The sequence below is a fragment of the Malus domestica genome, chromosome 10 (assembly GCF_042453785.1).
Source record: "Malus domestica chromosome 10, GDT2T_hap1".
Classification (NCBI taxonomy): Eukaryota; Viridiplantae; Streptophyta; class Magnoliopsida; order Rosales; family Rosaceae; genus Malus; species Malus domestica.
In genome coordinates this window covers 36,228,464-36,245,864 of record NC_091670.1, presented here as the reverse complement: position 1 = coordinate 36,245,864, position 17,401 = coordinate 36,228,464, and the positions used below count along the sequence as shown (strand labels likewise).

Genomic DNA, 17,401 nt, shown 5'->3' with positions numbered 1-17,401 from the left:
GAGATCAAATTGTCTCATCCACTGCATATATATTGTTCAAAATTAAGCATATTCTCTCTGCAAGTACTATGCCAGCCGTTATACCAATTCTTTTTTTTTTTTTTTAATTTTTAATTTTTGCTTTCTTATCTGCCACTCAATCAGGAGGAAATGGTGGTGCATGCATTTGTTCCTCAGAAAGAACCGCATGTGCACTCTTTTGGAAAAAGAGACCACTGCATCTCCGTTGCTTGCAAGAAACATTTATGGACCAAACCTTAAGGTGCGTGGTAATTAACTAGATCAATGATCACAAGCTAAGACTCAAATGGATTCAGTTCTGTCATCATTTAGCATATAGTTTATACCATTTCATTTTTCCCTTCCTACTTTCTTAATTTATCATCCACCACATATGGTGTATTCAAGATGACCATTTTCTCTACCTACATACTATATTTCTTTCGGTCCAAAATTTTAGTAATCACGTAATCTCACTCATTATAGCACTTATTTGTCATTTCTTGCTCCAAAATGCATTACCCTAATATCATATGCCTTTAAGTTACAGCTTAATAAAAATCTATGAGAACCGTTGTCATATCTAACTGAGTTGGTTTGTTTTTATTTCCATTCCCTTAATCTATATATTTATGATAACTAACAGTGCCAAAATTTTAGGATAACAATGATTGTATTTTTCTGTTCTTTTCTCATTTGGTCCAAAATTAATGATCAACTAATCTCTACACAGTAATAAACTCTGTACTACCATTGTTGCCATCTAAACACATCTACTTAATCTAAGCCCTGAACAAGTTCCTTTCTAACCAGATGCTCATTTAACTGCTTAAATCTGTTTGATTTATGTTTTCCATACCCAAAAACAACAATGTGATTAATGCCAAAATTACATAAATAACAGCGTTTATTCCACGTAATAAAACCCTTGCACCAGTTTCAATCCGAGTATTTTCTTTACTTGCTTCCATAATAATTAACCAATTCTGATCCAGCTTTTTGACATTTTGAAACATTTGGAAACCAACCACACTAAATTTTCAAATTTTCGTTTCTTTTAGCTTTTGCCTGCTCCTTTATGTAAACAGTTTGGTTTTCTTTTTGTTTACAGCATACAATCCTCTTCATTTTCTGCATCTTTCCTCTGCATGCTTCAAAAACCGTTTCCAGCTCAGGCACGCAATTTTACTGTTTTCTTTTACATTTTTTCTTAAAACATTCTTTTATTTTTCATGCACTGAGAAAATTCTCTTCGTTATTGGATTAAACAATTTTCCAATTTCATATTCCATAATCTGCGCACATTCTTGCTGCATAACATTTTAAAACCAAAAAAAAAACAGCTTAAAAATGATTACCATCTATCTAATACTTCATGAAAAAATATGCATGAAAAGATCATCTATACTTAAAAAAACATATTAATATTGTTGATGCACAAAAGAAAGTGTCAAGTTTGTGACCTTCGCTAGATTGCTTTAGTCATTAGTGTGGATAAGTATGCAAATGGATAGAGACAGGGAAGTAAACACAAGATGTACGTGGTTCACCCAGATTGGCTACGTCCACGGAGTAGGGGAGTTCTCATTAATTGTAAAGGGTTTACACAAGTACATAGGTTCAAGCTCTCCTTTAGTGAGTACTAGTGAATGATTTAGTACAAATGATATTAGGAAATATTGTGAGAAAATGATCTCTATTTATAGAAGAGAGTTTCTAGTTTCATTCTGACATTGACACGTGTCGTGTTGTGATTGGCTGCTGATGTTGACACATGTCGCGCTAAGATTGGCTTCTGATGTCGACACGTGTCGCGCTGTGATTGACCTCCTGGTTGGAAGGAAACTATTCTGGGTCCTTGACAGTATAACGTTGACCGGTGCTCAATAGTTTCGGGATTGGTCAAGTATGGTACAAACAAATATATATCTCCTTATTGCTAAAAATTAGGTTTTGACGGCCAATCATCTGCTCTGTTTCTTCTGTGGACACATCTGTATAACTATTTACTCCTAGGTTTGTCACATTGTGTAATGTGTGGTCATCTTGCTGTACCTCGCCCGATGTATCCGTTAGAAATGGTAGTGTAGTTCATTAGGTTCTTCTTGATGCCATGTAGAATCAATCAGATCTGAACTATTTACTCTTATATTCTTAATCTGAAAATCAGTACCTCTGTTTTTCCTTACTCTATCAACCTGAGAAGCTTTTACTTGTTTGTGAAGTGATAAGTTATTATGATAGCACTGCCAATTTGGAAGAGTCTAGAGAGAAGTAATTGATTGTTTATGTTTACATGGCAGGGGATGATTACAAATCAAGGTGTGGAATTCCAAGTTGCATAGGTGTTTGTTTACACTTCTTGGACACATTGATTACATCCGAACTGTTCAATTCCATCATGAGTACCCTTGGATTGTCAGTGCAAGTGATGACCAGACAATCAGAATATGGAATTGGCAGTCCCGAACTTGTATTTCTGTGCTCACTGGACACAACCATTACGTCATGTGTGCCTTATTCCATCCAAAGGAGGATCTTGTTGACTCAGCATCGTTGGATCAAACTGTTCGTGTTTGGGATATTGGTGCCCTCAGGAAAAAGACGGTTGCCCCAGCAGATGACATTCTACGCTTGAGTCAGATGAATGCAGATTTCTTTGGTGGAGTTGATGCTGTTGTGAAGTATGTTTTGGAAGGTCATGATCGGGGTGTGAATTGGGCATCATTTCATCCTACACTCCCTCTAATCGTCTCTGGAGCAGACGATCGACAAGTGAAACTTTGGCGGATGAATGGTTGGGAATATTTAAATCGAATTAATTATTTAATTATATTCTTTTTAGATAATAGATCCAGTTGTCGTTATGTCAAACACAACATGTATTGGGAAAATATATACCTAAAGACTGATCTTTTAGTCTATTATCGTCATACTCGGTATCTGCCTTTCTGTAGCAACCAAGCACATGATATAGCAACCGAATTGTGATTTAAATTTTTTTCTATTATTATTCTGTCAAATACCAGACATCTATACATATCATTCCCCCTTCTCCTCACCCAAAAGAAAAAAAAAAAAAAAAAGAAACTGAAATTTTTATAGGGTTTAGTTTCACCTCATTAGCTTCTAGAAATTAGGTATGCTAACTTTTGTAAAATTAATTGATGGCCAGTTTCACAAATAATATCATTACCACTGAAAAAAGCCACACAATTGCTTTTGGAGATACAACAACAACAAAGCCTTATCCCACTAAATGTACTATTTATTTCTTGCGAAATGGTATGCATATATAGATTCATAATTAAATACTCTTGCAGTGTGTTCGTATTAGAAAGATTGAAATAGAATTACGGAATCCTGTTTGGTTGAACTGCCAAATGGTAACCTGTTAATCTTTCCGATTTCAGATACAAAGGCTTGGGAAGTGGACACTCTAAGGGGGCACATGAACAATGTATCCTGTGTTCTATTCCATTCAAGGCAGGATATTATTGTGTCCAATTCAGAGGATAGAAGTATCCGAGTCTGGGATGCAACAAAACGGACTGGTCTTCAGACATTTCGCAGGGAGCATGATAGATTCTGGATTCTTTCAGCACATCCTGAAATGAACCTCTTGGCTGCTGGCCATGATAGTGGCATGATTGTCTTTAAATTGGAGAGGGAGCGTCCTGCCTTTTCTGTTAGCGGTGATTCAATGTACTATGTTAAAGATCGTGGTTCTTCCAACTTGAATCAAGGGGCAAAGACACTATCTTACAGCCCCACAGAAAATGCTGCTTTGATATGTTCAGATATGGAAGGGGGGTCTTATGAACTATACGTTATACCCAAAGATAGCTTTGGTCGGGGTGATACTGCGCAGGAGGCAAAAAGAGGAATTGGAGGCCCTACCTATTGTTGCTGATGCAATATTTTATGCTGGAACTGGAAACTTGCTGTGCAGGGCAGAGGACAGAGTCATTATTTTTGACCTGCAGCAGAGAATTATTGTTGGGGAGCTAGGGATGACAATGGCGTCTTCATATATACAACCTTGAACCACAGCAAATACTGCCTTCCTAATGGGGATAGTAGAATCATCAGGACCCTCGACGCTCCTGTATATATAACAAAAGTGTATGGAAACACCATACATTGCTTGGGTCGAGATGGGAAGAACTGTGCCATTGTTGTTGATGCAACAGAATATGTTTTCAAGTTATCCTTTACTGAAGAAGAGGTATGACCAGGTTATGAGCATGATAAGGAGTTCTGAGCCCTGTGGCCAGGCCATGATTGCATATCTACAGCAGAAAGGTTTCCCTGAGGTTGCCCTTCATTTGTGAAGGATGAGAGGACTCGCTTCAACTTGGCACTAGGAAGCGGGAACATCCAGATTGCTGTTGCTTCTGCCAAGGAAATTGATGAGAAAGATCACTGGTATCGATTGGGAGTGGAGGCCCTTCGTCAGGGTAATGCAGGCATTGTAGAATATGCATATCAGAGGACAAAGAATTTTGAGAGGCTATCATTCTTATATCTTGTGACTGGAAACTTGGATAAATTGTCCAAAATGTTGAAAATTGCTGAAGTCAAGAATGATGTGATGGGCCAGTTCCACAATGCTTTGTATTTGGGTGACATCAGAGAGCGTGTTAAGATCTTGGAGAATGCAGGTCATTTACCTCTTGCTTATAGCACAGCTGTAATTCATGGGCTCCATGATATTGCCGAACGTTTGGCGGCTGAACTGGGAGATAATGTTCCTGTTTTACCCAAGGTGAAATCTCCGTCCCTTTTGTTACCACCAACGCCAATCATCTGCGGAGGAGATTGGCCTTTGTTGAGGGTCATGCGAGGAATATTATGAAGACGCTGCAGATGCTGACTGGGGAGAGGAGTTGGATCTTGTTGACGTGGACAATATTCCAAATGGAGACATCAGTGCAGTGCTGGATGATGAGGAAGCACACGAGGAAAATGAGGAGGGAGGATGGGATCTTGAAGATCTTGAGGATATGATTTCAGAAACCCATTTGTGGTTTGTGGGGCAACATATGTGCCTATTTACCGTGGACAGAAGGATGTGTCATGCCCATACTGCAGTTCTCGGTTTGTTCCGGACCAGGAAGGGAAGCTCTGTACTGTTTGTGATCTTTCAGTGGTTGGATCAGATGCATCTGGTTTGCTCTGTTCTCCTACCCAGATAAGATGATCTCCTGCTGCTCAAGTGGGAGCAATTTTTCCAACCTTCAAGTCCGACAACGGTTATGTTAGTTTTCTCATCTCCTTGAGCAGGGTTTTATGTTAAAGAGCGCAATTTGATTAGGTTGTGTGCTTCTCTTGTATTTCTATTTCAAATTTTATTTCAAGGTACGTGATCATGATTTCGCTGTAATGAACAGGTGGAGCATTTTGGTCTAGGCGATCAGAAATTATTTAAAATTTAAATTTTAAAATTCAAATATGAATTGTACCTAACGAAAACTGACCGCACGATATAAAATGAACGGACAAGATTGTGGGATCCCTAGGATCCCTAGGGAACTGCTCAGGAGAGGATCCTGGTTCCTAAATAAAAACTGTCAAAATGATGAAAATTAATATTTTATTTTATACAAGCGATACTTTACTTTCAACTAAATCTAAATTGTAGCAAAAGAAAAATTCAAACTCGAGGGTACAGAGGAAGGACATCGGCTACACTTATAGTATGTGATGAAAAATAATACTATTTCACTATGTCTAGAATGATGAGCAATGTTGATTATATGAAGTAGTGAATTATCTTCCATCATCATATGGAATTAACATCTGGATCTGCATGCTGTCATACCCAATAGTTGTACTAGTACTAGAACCAGCTCTAACATCCACAGGATAAGCATCTGAGTTACCTGGCCCAAGTAAGCACTCAGTCTCTTCTGAACAAATTTCATCTTTTCCCCATGGATGCTTTTCTGTAATTCTCATTCCTTCAAGCTCCATGGCAACTTCTTTCATTGTTGGCCTGTCCTCCCCTTTTAACCTTACACATCTTTTTGCCAGATTGGCCACTGTTTTTAATGTCTCGATGTTTCTCTCGTTAAGTATGTCATCATCGAGAATTTCATTCAGGCGATCCTCTTCCATTAAACAAAGAAAGAACCTTGCCAGGTTTTTCTCTCCCTCAGGCCTATGAGAATCAAGTGCCAGTTTACTTGTTAGTAGCTCCATAAGGACAACTCCAAAGCTATAGACGTCACTCTTATCTGTTAGCTGACTCGTGTGGAAATATTCAGGGTCTAAGTATCCGATTGTTCCTTGCACTAAAGTTGCAAGTTGGGCTTGATCAAGAGGAATCAATCGTGAAGCTCCAAAGTCTGACACTTTTGCCGTGTAATTTTCATCTAACAGTATATTTGTCAGTTTCACATCTCGATGTATGATTTGCATCAGAGCTGAGGAGTGTAAGTATGCTAGTGCTCCAGCAGTTTCAGCAGCTATCTTGAGTCGTAATTCCAATGAAAATGATGATCCTTTCCTCTTTTTGCCATGTATGTGCTCAAAGAGAGTGCCGTGAGCGATAAACTCGTAAACTAGTAGAGGAACTTCTAACTCCAAACAACAACCCAATAACCTCACCACATTTCTATGGTTGATTTGAGAGAGAACAAGCAACTCGTTGACAAACTGCTCCTTCTGCGTTGGGACACAAATTTTAGACTTTTTTATGGCAACCACTTTATTGTTATCTGCTGCTAATATTCCTTTGTAAACTATTCCATAGCCTCCTTCACCAAGGATTCCACTTTCATGGTAATTGTTTGTTGCCTTCTCAAGTTCTTCTGCCTTGAAAATTTTTGTTGTCTCCACAGAGCCTCCTTGACTAGCGATTTTTTGTTGTAACAATAAGCCACCATTTTCTTTAAAGTATTTTTCTTTGAGTTTGAGGAACTTTCTTCTCTGCATTCCCCAATATATCCAAGATCCACTTAGTAAAAGCAAGAAGCCTCCACTGGCACCTGCAAAGATGATCACATGAATTACAAGAAATTATACAGAGCAAATCATCAATGTATTAATCTTGTTTTTGTCGTCTGGTGAATACTTTTCTTGTTTTAGAGCAAAGCGATATTTTGTAACAAAAAATGACATGCTACACAATGAGAATATTTAATCATTCTGTATATGCATGGATCTTTCTAAGCCACATATATGTAAGTATTAATCATTCTTTGGGCAAGACAGACTCTTCATATATATGTTATTAACAATGTGCCGATATCAGTTTTAATATCATGTCAATAACAAAGTGTACGTACCAATTTCGATTGTTACATTCTTGATAATATTGATTTGAAAACCTGTCTTCCAAAGAGCACTGTTGATATATGTTTGAAAGTTTTGGTTCTAAAAGTGGGTAAAATTTGAGTGCAATTGTTCAAAGGAAAATTAGCAAGTTTAGAATTTTAGACTAGGACTGTATGATGTGACATATGTAAATTATTTCTATACTAAAATTCGGAATAGGATTCTCTCCCCTCCTATTCTCATCATCTTCCCTCTCCTCTTCTCACACATTGTTTTTTGTCTTATTATATCTATAAAAAAAATCAATATAAGATGTTGGTGTGGCTTAACCGTGACCGTTCAAATAGAAGGGGAGAGAAGAGGAAAGAGATTAGTCAATATAAGATGTTAACGTGGCTTAACCGTGACAGTTCAAATAGGAGGGGAGGAAATGGGAGAGAGATGGGGGGGGAGAGAGAGAGAGAGAGAATCCTCCTCCCTAAAACCCAAACTCTCGGTTACTGTTCACTAACAATGGAGTGGCGAAAAGGAGATGGATTTTCTACTCTCACACTTCCCATACACTTCCATCCTCTCCTATTTGTGTAGTTACGGTTAAAACAGGTCAATATTTTATATTACTATTGCTTTTTGTCTTATTATCTCTATTAAAAAATTAATATAAAATGTTGACGTGACTTAACCGTAACCACACAAACAGGGGATGTATGGGAAGTGGGAGCGAGGAGAGAATCCATTTCCGTGGGGAAAATACCCTCCAAATTTTTTCTGTCAGCGTTTTATGACGGTTATGCCCTTTTATTCCACCTGTCCGTCATCGGTGCACGGTTTGGCTTTAGTTGTTCTGGACCTTTCTTTTAGCTTTTCACTTTCCTCTCGCGCATACATGGAGTTCCTTCCTTCCGTCTCCGATTTGTTTTCTCTACCCGTACCGCTTCATCTTTTTGGTTGTTCAAATTATTCAGCCTCTTGCTTTGTTGTTCGCGAATTAGTTATCAAAGTTGTTTTCTTGAAAATCAGTAGGGGGTTAGAAGCTTCTACCCATTTTTAATCCGTTTAGAATTTGTTCTGGGCTGATCTAATCCAAAGTTTTCAGGTCAGAAAGCTTGCTTAAATTTCGATTTTTATTGAACTCAAGAATGCTTCTTCAGTTTCTCAGGTTGATTTGAAGGAACTTTTTTACCCAAAAAAGCTAGGGTTTCCTGGTGAGTTTTTCGTGCCCTTTTTGAGTTCGATTGGAATCCGTTTTTAACCCACATAACCTAACGTTTTCTGGTGAGTTTTGCGGCTTTTTTAGTGTGCCTGATTTAAATTTTTTTGGTGATTTGCGTGTGGCTGTCTGATCTGGTTTGATTTTTGCTGTCAGGAAACGTTGGTCTTCGAATATTGGGGTTTTTGTGTGTGCAAGCCCTTTGTGATCAAGGTATATAATTTTTGTTTTTCGTATTGAATCTTTTGTTGAACATTTTTTTTTTTAGTGTACCTTCTAGACTTATTGGATGTGAAGATTTGTTTGATCGAATTTGTGATTAATATACTTGGATTTTATTAAATTTTTCATGATTTTATAGAGTTTTTCGTTTAAATTTGTGGGTTTTAGTTTAAATTGTGGGTTTTGGAAAATTCTTCATTAAATTTCTGGGTTCTTTTGATGTGGATTTATGTGAGATTAATCAACTGCAATGTCAGATGGGCATGTTCATATGTTTTCCAATGTTCTCTTATCAACTCTTAGTATTGAAATAGTCAGCTATTAATTATGGATTAATCAAAGTTGGGCATGAGTTCATATGTTTTTTAATGTTTTTATAAAAACAATGCAATTTTCACTAAGTTTTGAGTGGAATAATGGTGTTTTAAGTAGAATAGTGGGAGATTCATTTGTGATCATTTGAAAATAAATTTTGAATACTACACTACCATTCTGCTTAAAGCGCCCCAATACATGCATAATTTGAATGAATATGTATAGGTTACTTGAGAAACTAACAGCATACAAAATTTAAATGATTCTATTTGTTTCTATGTTTTTCTGGATTTGTCTGCGGTTGGCTATTATGATTTTGTCTGGCTAATGGACTCTCTGAAAATGTGTTTTGGCCTTTTTAATTCAAAAAACTTAAAACTGATTTTGTTTGCCGACGATTTGTTATGAGGTATTGCTATAACATGGAGAAATTGACACTGATTCTAGTAATAAACTAACAATCCAAGCAAGAGATTTGTAACTAAGTTCGCACACAAGACCCGAGTTCAACTTTTCCCTTCACCCAATATCCATTGTATATGCAAAAACACGCGCCTAAAGAAAAAGTAAAATAAAACTAACATATGCATACCTAGTGAGATAATAAGCAGGAGACTGAGCTTTGCTCGACCGTCGGCCTTGATGCATCTTATTTTATCCGGATCGTCATTTTTGTACCCTTTCGGACATTTGCAAGTATAATTTCCCGGTGTATTTATGCAGGTTCCCATACTGCAGGGGTTTGGAGCCTTGCACTCATCAATATCTGAACAGAAAAAGAATGAATTAAATCCATGAACAACAGGTAAAAATTAAATCCCACTTTTGAGACTTTTTGTTAACAACTTGCTACTAAAAAAATGCTGAGGGAAACAGTTCATGAACCCTCAGATTTGATAATCCGTGGCTAATTGGTGGCTACTTTGGCATCGTCAGCTAAGCTTACATGTTATTTTAATGATAAGGGTCATTTTGATTCTGATCTCTAGTCAACCTAATTGTTATATTAAAACCTTGTTTATTTAAATATTTTGATCGAGGTTCCTAGCACTATTTAAGGGATTTAACTCCTGCTTCTATTACATTATATATGCAAAAAAGTCAAGCAAATTGGAATTTTATTTGTTTAACCATAATAAAAAAAAGTAGACCTACATACATACATATACATATACATACAATATGTTTTGATGAACGCAAATTTTTTTATGATAATAATCAAATGGTCAAATGCTGTCTAGATTTATTTACCTTGGCAACCATCTGGGAGGTATGGGTTCCCTTCGTAACCTGACCAGCACTGGCATATGTAGCCTGAAGAACGATTATGGCAGGAGCTATTTGCCTTGCATGCAAAAGTGCTCTCGTTTTTAGCTGCAATATCACATGACTCATTCCCAATTACCCAATCAATAATTGCCGGAAGCTGGGTTGTAACGTTTAGTTCTCGAAAACTCGTGCTGTTAAAGTTGAACTCGCTTTCTTGCACAAGGAACGCGTAGCTGCATCGGTGGGAGTCCCGCACATCCGTATAATTGTAAAAACTTCCCAAGGTCACAGACCCATTTTGCAGCCCACTGGGGACTTTAGTTTGGCAACATCCAACGCCAGAGCAAGTATCCCGCTGATCGATAGCGTTGCCAAGATCGGCACATTGGGACATACACCCGGTTGTGTACTCTTCTTCACCCCGGTAACCTATAAAAAACGCATATGTGTCGCATCCAACTGCAACGAACATGTTTTTGGTTTTGGAGATGCTGCAAGGAGGAGGCACACTGAGCTCGGGACTGTTCGATCTGGTCGAGTTGCCTTGAGCATTGTAACAATCACTGGCTGCGAACTGTAGTATTTGGAGCTCACCGTTATAAAGAGATATGTTGGTAATTTTGACATCGCTCGTCATCCAAAGTGTTGTTGGCTGTTGAGTGGAAATGTTACAAGTGATGTTAAACCGGTCTTCGAGGTAGCAACCATCGCCTATGCCAAATGGGTATGGAATTGTGAGATTACCACAATGGTCAGGGCAGCCAGGCAGTGCCTGAGGCGGAAGGAGAGATTGAGCTGTTGTTGGAGTTGGAGTTGCTAGTAAAATTGTAACTTCTACCACCATTACTAAAGAGAGATGCAAAATATGCATCCTCCAATGTAACGCCATATGGTATTAACTGAAAAGTGTCGAGCAGATCCTAGCAGTAGCAGAGAATAAAATCCAAGCAAGTGATGGATCCAAGAAATTAAGGAACTGCTAATTAAGAAGGTTGGCCTTCTGTAGGAATATATTATATATGGAAGGGATTAAAACGCGTGGTGGAATATTTTGGGTTGGGGGAAAATGTGTCCTACTCTTAATTGTCTGTTATTGTTTTAGTCCACGATTAGGCTTTGTCCCATGTATTTCCAGGAAATGCACAAGAAAACATCCACCTGACTTGGTATTAGTCATTAGTCGATACGCGTTGCCTCTTGAGCATGGTTGGCCTTCTGTAGGAATTAATATAAAAGGAAGGGATTAAAACGCATGGTGGCATATTTTGTGTTCCTCATCTTGACTGATTTGTCTGTTATTGTTTTAGGCCACCATTAGGCTTTCTCCTGTTTATTTCCAGGACGAGCACACAAAAATATCGATCTCACTTAATACTGAGTTCTGACCAAACAAAAAAAAAGACTTAGTACTGAGTCATTAGTCAATAAGCGAGGGGAGTGTGCAAAGTCAAGCCAAGTTTATTTAATTATTTAAAGTTAAGTCAAGAAAGATTACTTAATTACCTTAATCAACTTGGAATATACAAATAAATAAATAAATAAAGCGATGTGAATCTATGTATTTACACCTGAAGTGAATTTATTGATTATTTTCTTTCTTTTTTCAATAATGATACTCTTACCATGTTTTTATAATCAATAATTAAAACAAAAGCTGGAATTAAATGGTGATTGTGGCATACGAGGAATCTTCTCCTTCCTTCCCCATTCAATCATGCTTCTTCTCCCGTTTCTTCTTCCGCCAGTTCTTTCACGCCATATTTTTTCGCTCCAGTTTTTTTTACGTTAGTGTGGACTACCACAATCTCAACTAATTCTCATACGGCAAAGGTTCATCAACGCTCCCCTATTTAGATTATTGGTAAGCATTTACCATTATTTTTCAATGAATTTACATTTTTGTAGTCAGTTTATTATTCTTCTTTCTCTCGATCTCCATTGGACTATTTACCTAAACCTTTTTGTTCATAGAAAAATATGATACTGGGGGTTGAAGATTTAACACTTTGAATCATTAAGGACTCCATCTTGTTCCTACTTATAATCAAATTAAAGTAATCTCAAGTACGTATCGTCAAGAAACCTTCATCCCTCACCACGACACCACTAACGTCGAATCTGATCAAGACCCGCAGAAGAATTTATCTTGCTACACAATGGAGATTGAGAGAAAGAAGAAGAAATAAACAGACAAAAAAAATTAAATTCATTGAAAAAAAAATGATAGATGCGTACTAATAATCCAGATAGGGGAGTGAAAAAATTATGGCGTGAAAGAACTGGTGTTGAAGAAGAAACGGGAGAAGAAGCAGGATTGAATGGGGAAGGAAGGAGAAGACTCCTCGTATACCACAATCACCATTTAATTCCAGCTTTTATTTTAATTATTGATTTATTGAATGATTTTTAATTTAAATTAAATTCCAATTTAAATGATGTGTTGTCCACATCAAATGACACATAAGGTGATATATAAATGTGATATAAAAACATGGTAAGAATAGCATTACTGTTCTTTTTTTAAGAAACTAGTTGTTGAAAGGGAAATTTTATTTGAACCCATATTTTGTATCTCAACACCCAACTTACTTTTTATATCCATATTGTATTTGATTTATCTATCATTATCTATTTACACCCAACATCATTTCCGAAACCGTCCTTACTCAACTTAATCAAACTTCTTTTTACACCCAACTCAATCTACTTAAAAATAAAAAATAAAACCCTACCCAGTCCATCATCTTTCCATAGAGCAAATCCCCTTCTCTCTCTCTTTAAAAAATCCTTCCATCTCCCATGGTTGTCATTCCGCACCCCCATTTACTCCTCCGTGGTCATCCAAACCTCTCCCTCTTCCTTTTCTTCATCATTTGACATCTCTAAATATCTAGAGCACTAATTAGCTTAATAATCGGTATGAGCTTATGATTAGAGTGTTTAATGAGTTTGGTATGTTTCAATTAAATGAGAATCTTCTAGCCTTTATATTCCTATATGTAGTAGAAAAATGGGTACGTCCATGATAACTTCTAATAGATCAATGAATATTTTTAACCGTGGATATTTATTAGATACAAAAGTTGCGAACAATAATTCACATTACATTGAACTGTGGCTAAAAAGTATATCGCCTTTGCATGTTTTATAGGCGAACTCATAGCTAAGCGGTTTTTATTGTGGAGCAAAACTTCGGGAATTGATCTAACCTGGATGTGTAATTGAGTTTATGCATTTTAATGATTAAAATGATAAATATTTCGACCATATATGGATTTAATATCGTAGTATCTTTTAGCCTCTATATGCCACAAAACTTAAGGACAACAATTCACAATACATAGAACTGTGGTTAAAAAGTATATCGCTTTTGCAAGTTTTATAGGTGAACTCATAGGTAAGCAGTTTTATTGTTGACTAAAACTTCGGGAATTGATCTACCTTGAATGTATAATTGAGCTTATACATTTTAATAATTAAATTCATAAATATCTTGACCACATATGAATTTAATATCGTATTGTCTTTTAGCCTCTATATTGGTATCTGTGGCAAAAAAATGGGTACCTCCATGAGAAAATTTTGTAGATCGATGAATATTTTTAATCTGGATATTTATTAGATACTAGAAATTATAAGTCTATTCGCGAAAGTCTAAGTCAATGCCACATACAATATTTGTTAAGACATATTTAGGGAACTGTTATTAGCACTCAAATAATCTCATTTTACACTTTGCACAAGTGTATTTTTCTTTCTAATTATAGAAAGTTTGGAGTGCGAAATGAGATTTTTGGAGTGATAATAACAATTTTCTATATTTATATACATTTTATTTTAGTTTGGAAGTGGATTTCCTTGTTTTTCTTTCTTTATCAAGTTGGGAGTATCATTGATTGTGACCCTGTGCAACTAGTTGTTGATTCGTATTGAATAATCAACATTATTTACAAAGTCTTGGGCGTATGAGTAACAGAAAAAAAAAGGTCATGATAGCTGAATAGTAGTAATACTAATTAGTAAATAACTTGTGCATGCATGATGTTTGCTTGTAATCAAGTGGCGTGAAGGGACAAATGTGTAGGTTTCATGCATGTTTGCTTATAATCAAGTGGCATGAAGGGACATGTGTATGTTTCATGCATGACTTGGAATAGTATTAGTCGTCGGGAGATTTTGCATCAATTTGTTTTTGTTTTTAATATGTATATATTACGTTCTATTTTAATGGGATTGCTCACCACCCCTAAGTTGTGATAATGCCTTTATTTATCGTTGTTATGTGAGTTCAATTAAAGTTTGAGATTGTGTTTTTCCACTACATACATTTCGATTTTTTATTTTTTTTTTAAGTCAAGCGATAGCATTAGTAAGTTAGATGTAGGGACAAATGTGGAGGTTTCACGCATGACTTGGAATAGTATTAGTAAATGCATGATGTTTGCTTATAACCAAGTGGCATGAAGGGACAAATGTGTATGTTTCATGCATATTTCGACAATATATATATATATATATATATATATATATATATATCAACGGTTAAAAATATTCATTAATCTACCAAAAGTTATCTTGGACGTATTCATTTTTCTACCACATATAGGAATATAGAGTCTAGAAGATTCTCATTTAATTGAAACATACCAAACTTATTAAACACTATAACCAAAAGCTCATTTAATTAAAAAGAAAAAGGAATCAATACGTAAAAATTGAACCAATCGATTGAACACATACCAATTACTAAGCTAATTAATGCTCTAGAAATTTAGAGATGTCAAATGATGAAGAAAAGGAAGAGGAAGAGGTTTTGATGACTACAAAGGAGTAGATGGGGTGCAGAATGACAACCATGGAAGATGGAAGAGTTTTTTAAAGAGAGAGAAGGGGATTTGCTCCATGGAGATGATGGACTGGTTAGGGTTTTATTTTTTATGGGTGTAAAAAGAAGTTTGATTGAGTTGAGTTTTGTAAGGGCTGTTTTGGAAATAACGTTGGGTGTAAAGAGATAATGATAGATAAATCAAATACAATATGGGTATAAAAAATAAGCTGGATGTTGAGATACAAAATATGGGTTCAAATAAAATTTCCATCGTTTACAATGTCTTGGGAGTATGAGTAACAAAAAAAAAAAGGGTCATGATAGCTGAATAGTAGTAATACTAATTAGTAAATAACTTGTGCATGCATGATGTTTGCTTATAATCAAGTGGCATTAGGGGACAAATGTGTAGGTTTCATGCATGTTTGCTTATAATCAAGTGGCATGAAGGGACATGTGTATGTTTCATGCACGACTTGGAATAGTATTAGTCGTCGGGAGATTTTGCATCAATTTGTTTTTGTTTTTAATATGTATATATTAAGTTCTATTTTAATGGGATTGCTCACCACCCCTAAGTTGTGATAATGCCTTTATTTATCGTTGTTATGTGAGTTCAATTAAAGTTTGAGATTGTGTTTATCCACTACATACATTTCGATTTTTTTTAAGTCAAGCGATAACATTAGTAAGTTAGATGTAGGGACAAATGTGTAGGTTTCATGCATGACTTGGAATAGTATTAGTAAATGCATGATGTTTGCTTATAACCAAGTGTCATGAAGGGACAAATGTGTATGTTTCATGCATATTTCGACAAAAAAAAAATATCAACGGTTAAAAATATTCATTAATCTACCAAAAGTTATCATGGACGTACCCATTTTTCTACCACATATATGAATATTGAGTCTAGAAGATTCTCATTTAATTGAAACATACCAAACACATTAAACACTATAACCAAAAGCTCATTTAATTGAAAAGAAAAAGGAATCAATACGTAAAAATTGAACCAATCGATTGAACACATACCAATTATTAAGCTAATTAATGCTCTAGAAATTTAGAGATGTCAAATGATGAAGAAAAGGAAGAGGAAGAGGTTTTGATGACTACAAAGGAGTAGATGGGGTGCAGAATGACAACCATGGGAGATGGAAGGATTTTTTAAAGAGAGAGAAGGGGATTTGCTCCATGGAGATGATGGACTGGTTAGGGTTTTATTTTTTATGGGTGTAAAAAGAAGTTTGATTGAGTTGAGTTTTGAAAAGTAAGGGCTGTTTTGGAAATAACGTTGGGTGTAAAGAGATAATGATAGATAAATCAAATACAATATGGGTATAAAAAATAAGCTGGATGTTGAGATACAAAATATGGGTTCAAATAAAATTTTTCATCGTTTACAATGTCTTGGGCGTATGAGTAACAAAAAAAATAGGGTCATGATAGCTGAATAGTAGTAATACTAATTAGTAAATAACTTGTGCATGCATGATGTTTGCTTATAATCAAGTGGCATTAAGGGACAAATGTGTAGGTTTCATGCATGTTTGCTTATAATCAAGTGGCATGAAGGGACATGTGTATGTTTCATGCACGACTTGGAATAGTATTAGTCGTCGGGAGATTTTGCATCAATTTGTTTTTGTTTTTAATATGTATATATTAAGTTCTATTTTAATGGGATTGCTCACCACCCCTAAGTTGTGATAATGCCTTTATTTATCGTTGTTATGTGAGTTCAATTAAAGTTTGAGATTGTGTTTATCCACTACATACATTTCGATTTTTTTTAAGTCAAGCGATAACATTAGTAAGTTAGATGTAGGGACAAATGTGTAGGTTTCATGCATGACTTGGAATAGTATTAGTAAATGCATGATGTTTGCTTATAACCAAGTGTCATGAAGGGACAAATGTGTATGTTTCATGCATATTTCGACAAAAAAAAAATATCAACGGTTAAAAATATTCATTAATCTACCAAAAGTTATCATGGACGTACCCATTTTTCTACCACATATATGAATATTGAGTCTAGAAGATTCTCATTTAATTGAAACATACCAAACACATTAAACACTATAACCAAAAGCTCATTTAATTGAAAAGAAAAAGGAATCAATACGTAAAAATTGAACCAATCGATTGAACACATACCAATTATTAAGCTAATTAATGCTCTAGAAATTTAGAGATGTCAAATGATGAAGAAAAGGAAGAGGAAGAGGTTTTGATGACTACAAAGGAGTAGATGGGGTGCAGAATGACAA

General features: G+C 35.8%; 2 protein-coding genes and 1 long non-coding RNA gene across 15 annotated transcripts in view; 2 read left to right on the top strand and 1 right to left on the bottom strand.

Annotated features, from left to right (window-relative positions):
- LOC103402133 (coatomer subunit alpha-1-like) overlaps nucleotides 1-5,411 on the top strand; it is a 35,442-nt gene extending 30,031 nt beyond the window's left edge. For all 12 annotated transcript variants that reach the window (XM_070807062.1, XM_070807061.1, XM_070807060.1 and 9 more), the window contains 3 exons: nucleotides 145-262; nucleotides 2,304-2,797; nucleotides 3,414-5,411. Coding sequence is in view for 6 of the 12 variants with exons in the window: in XM_070807052.1 (XP_070663153.1) it covers nucleotides 2,509-2,797; nucleotides 3,414-3,913 (789 nt within the window). In the remaining 6 variants the exon portion in view is untranslated. The remainder of the gene's footprint in view (nucleotides 1-144; nucleotides 263-2,303; nucleotides 2,798-3,413) is intronic.
- Nucleotides 5,412-5,579: 168 nt separating this feature from the next.
- Nucleotides 5,580-11,552, bottom strand: LOC103422333 (wall-associated receptor kinase 3-like). The gene is made up of 3 exons (XM_029110217.2): nucleotides 10,280-11,552; nucleotides 9,621-9,794; nucleotides 5,580-6,992 (listed from the first exon to the last, which is right to left on the bottom strand). Exons 1-3 carry the CDS (start codon nucleotides 11,184-11,186, stop codon nucleotides 5,773-5,775), a joined length of 2,301 nt encoding a protein of 766 aa, XP_028966050.1. The 5' UTR covers nucleotides 11,187-11,552; the 3' UTR covers nucleotides 5,580-5,772.
- Nucleotides 7,998-10,144, top strand: LOC114827753 (uncharacterized). Of its 2 annotated transcripts, none has more exons than XR_011572382.1 (3): nucleotides 7,998-8,486; nucleotides 8,648-8,704; nucleotides 9,752-10,144. It is a non-coding gene; the product is annotated as an uncharacterized lncRNA (long non-coding RNA). The 2 variants fall into 2 exon arrangements; XR_003777006.2 differs by having other exon boundaries at nucleotides 8,000-8,556.
- Nucleotides 11,553-17,401: the final 5,849 nt, after the last annotated feature.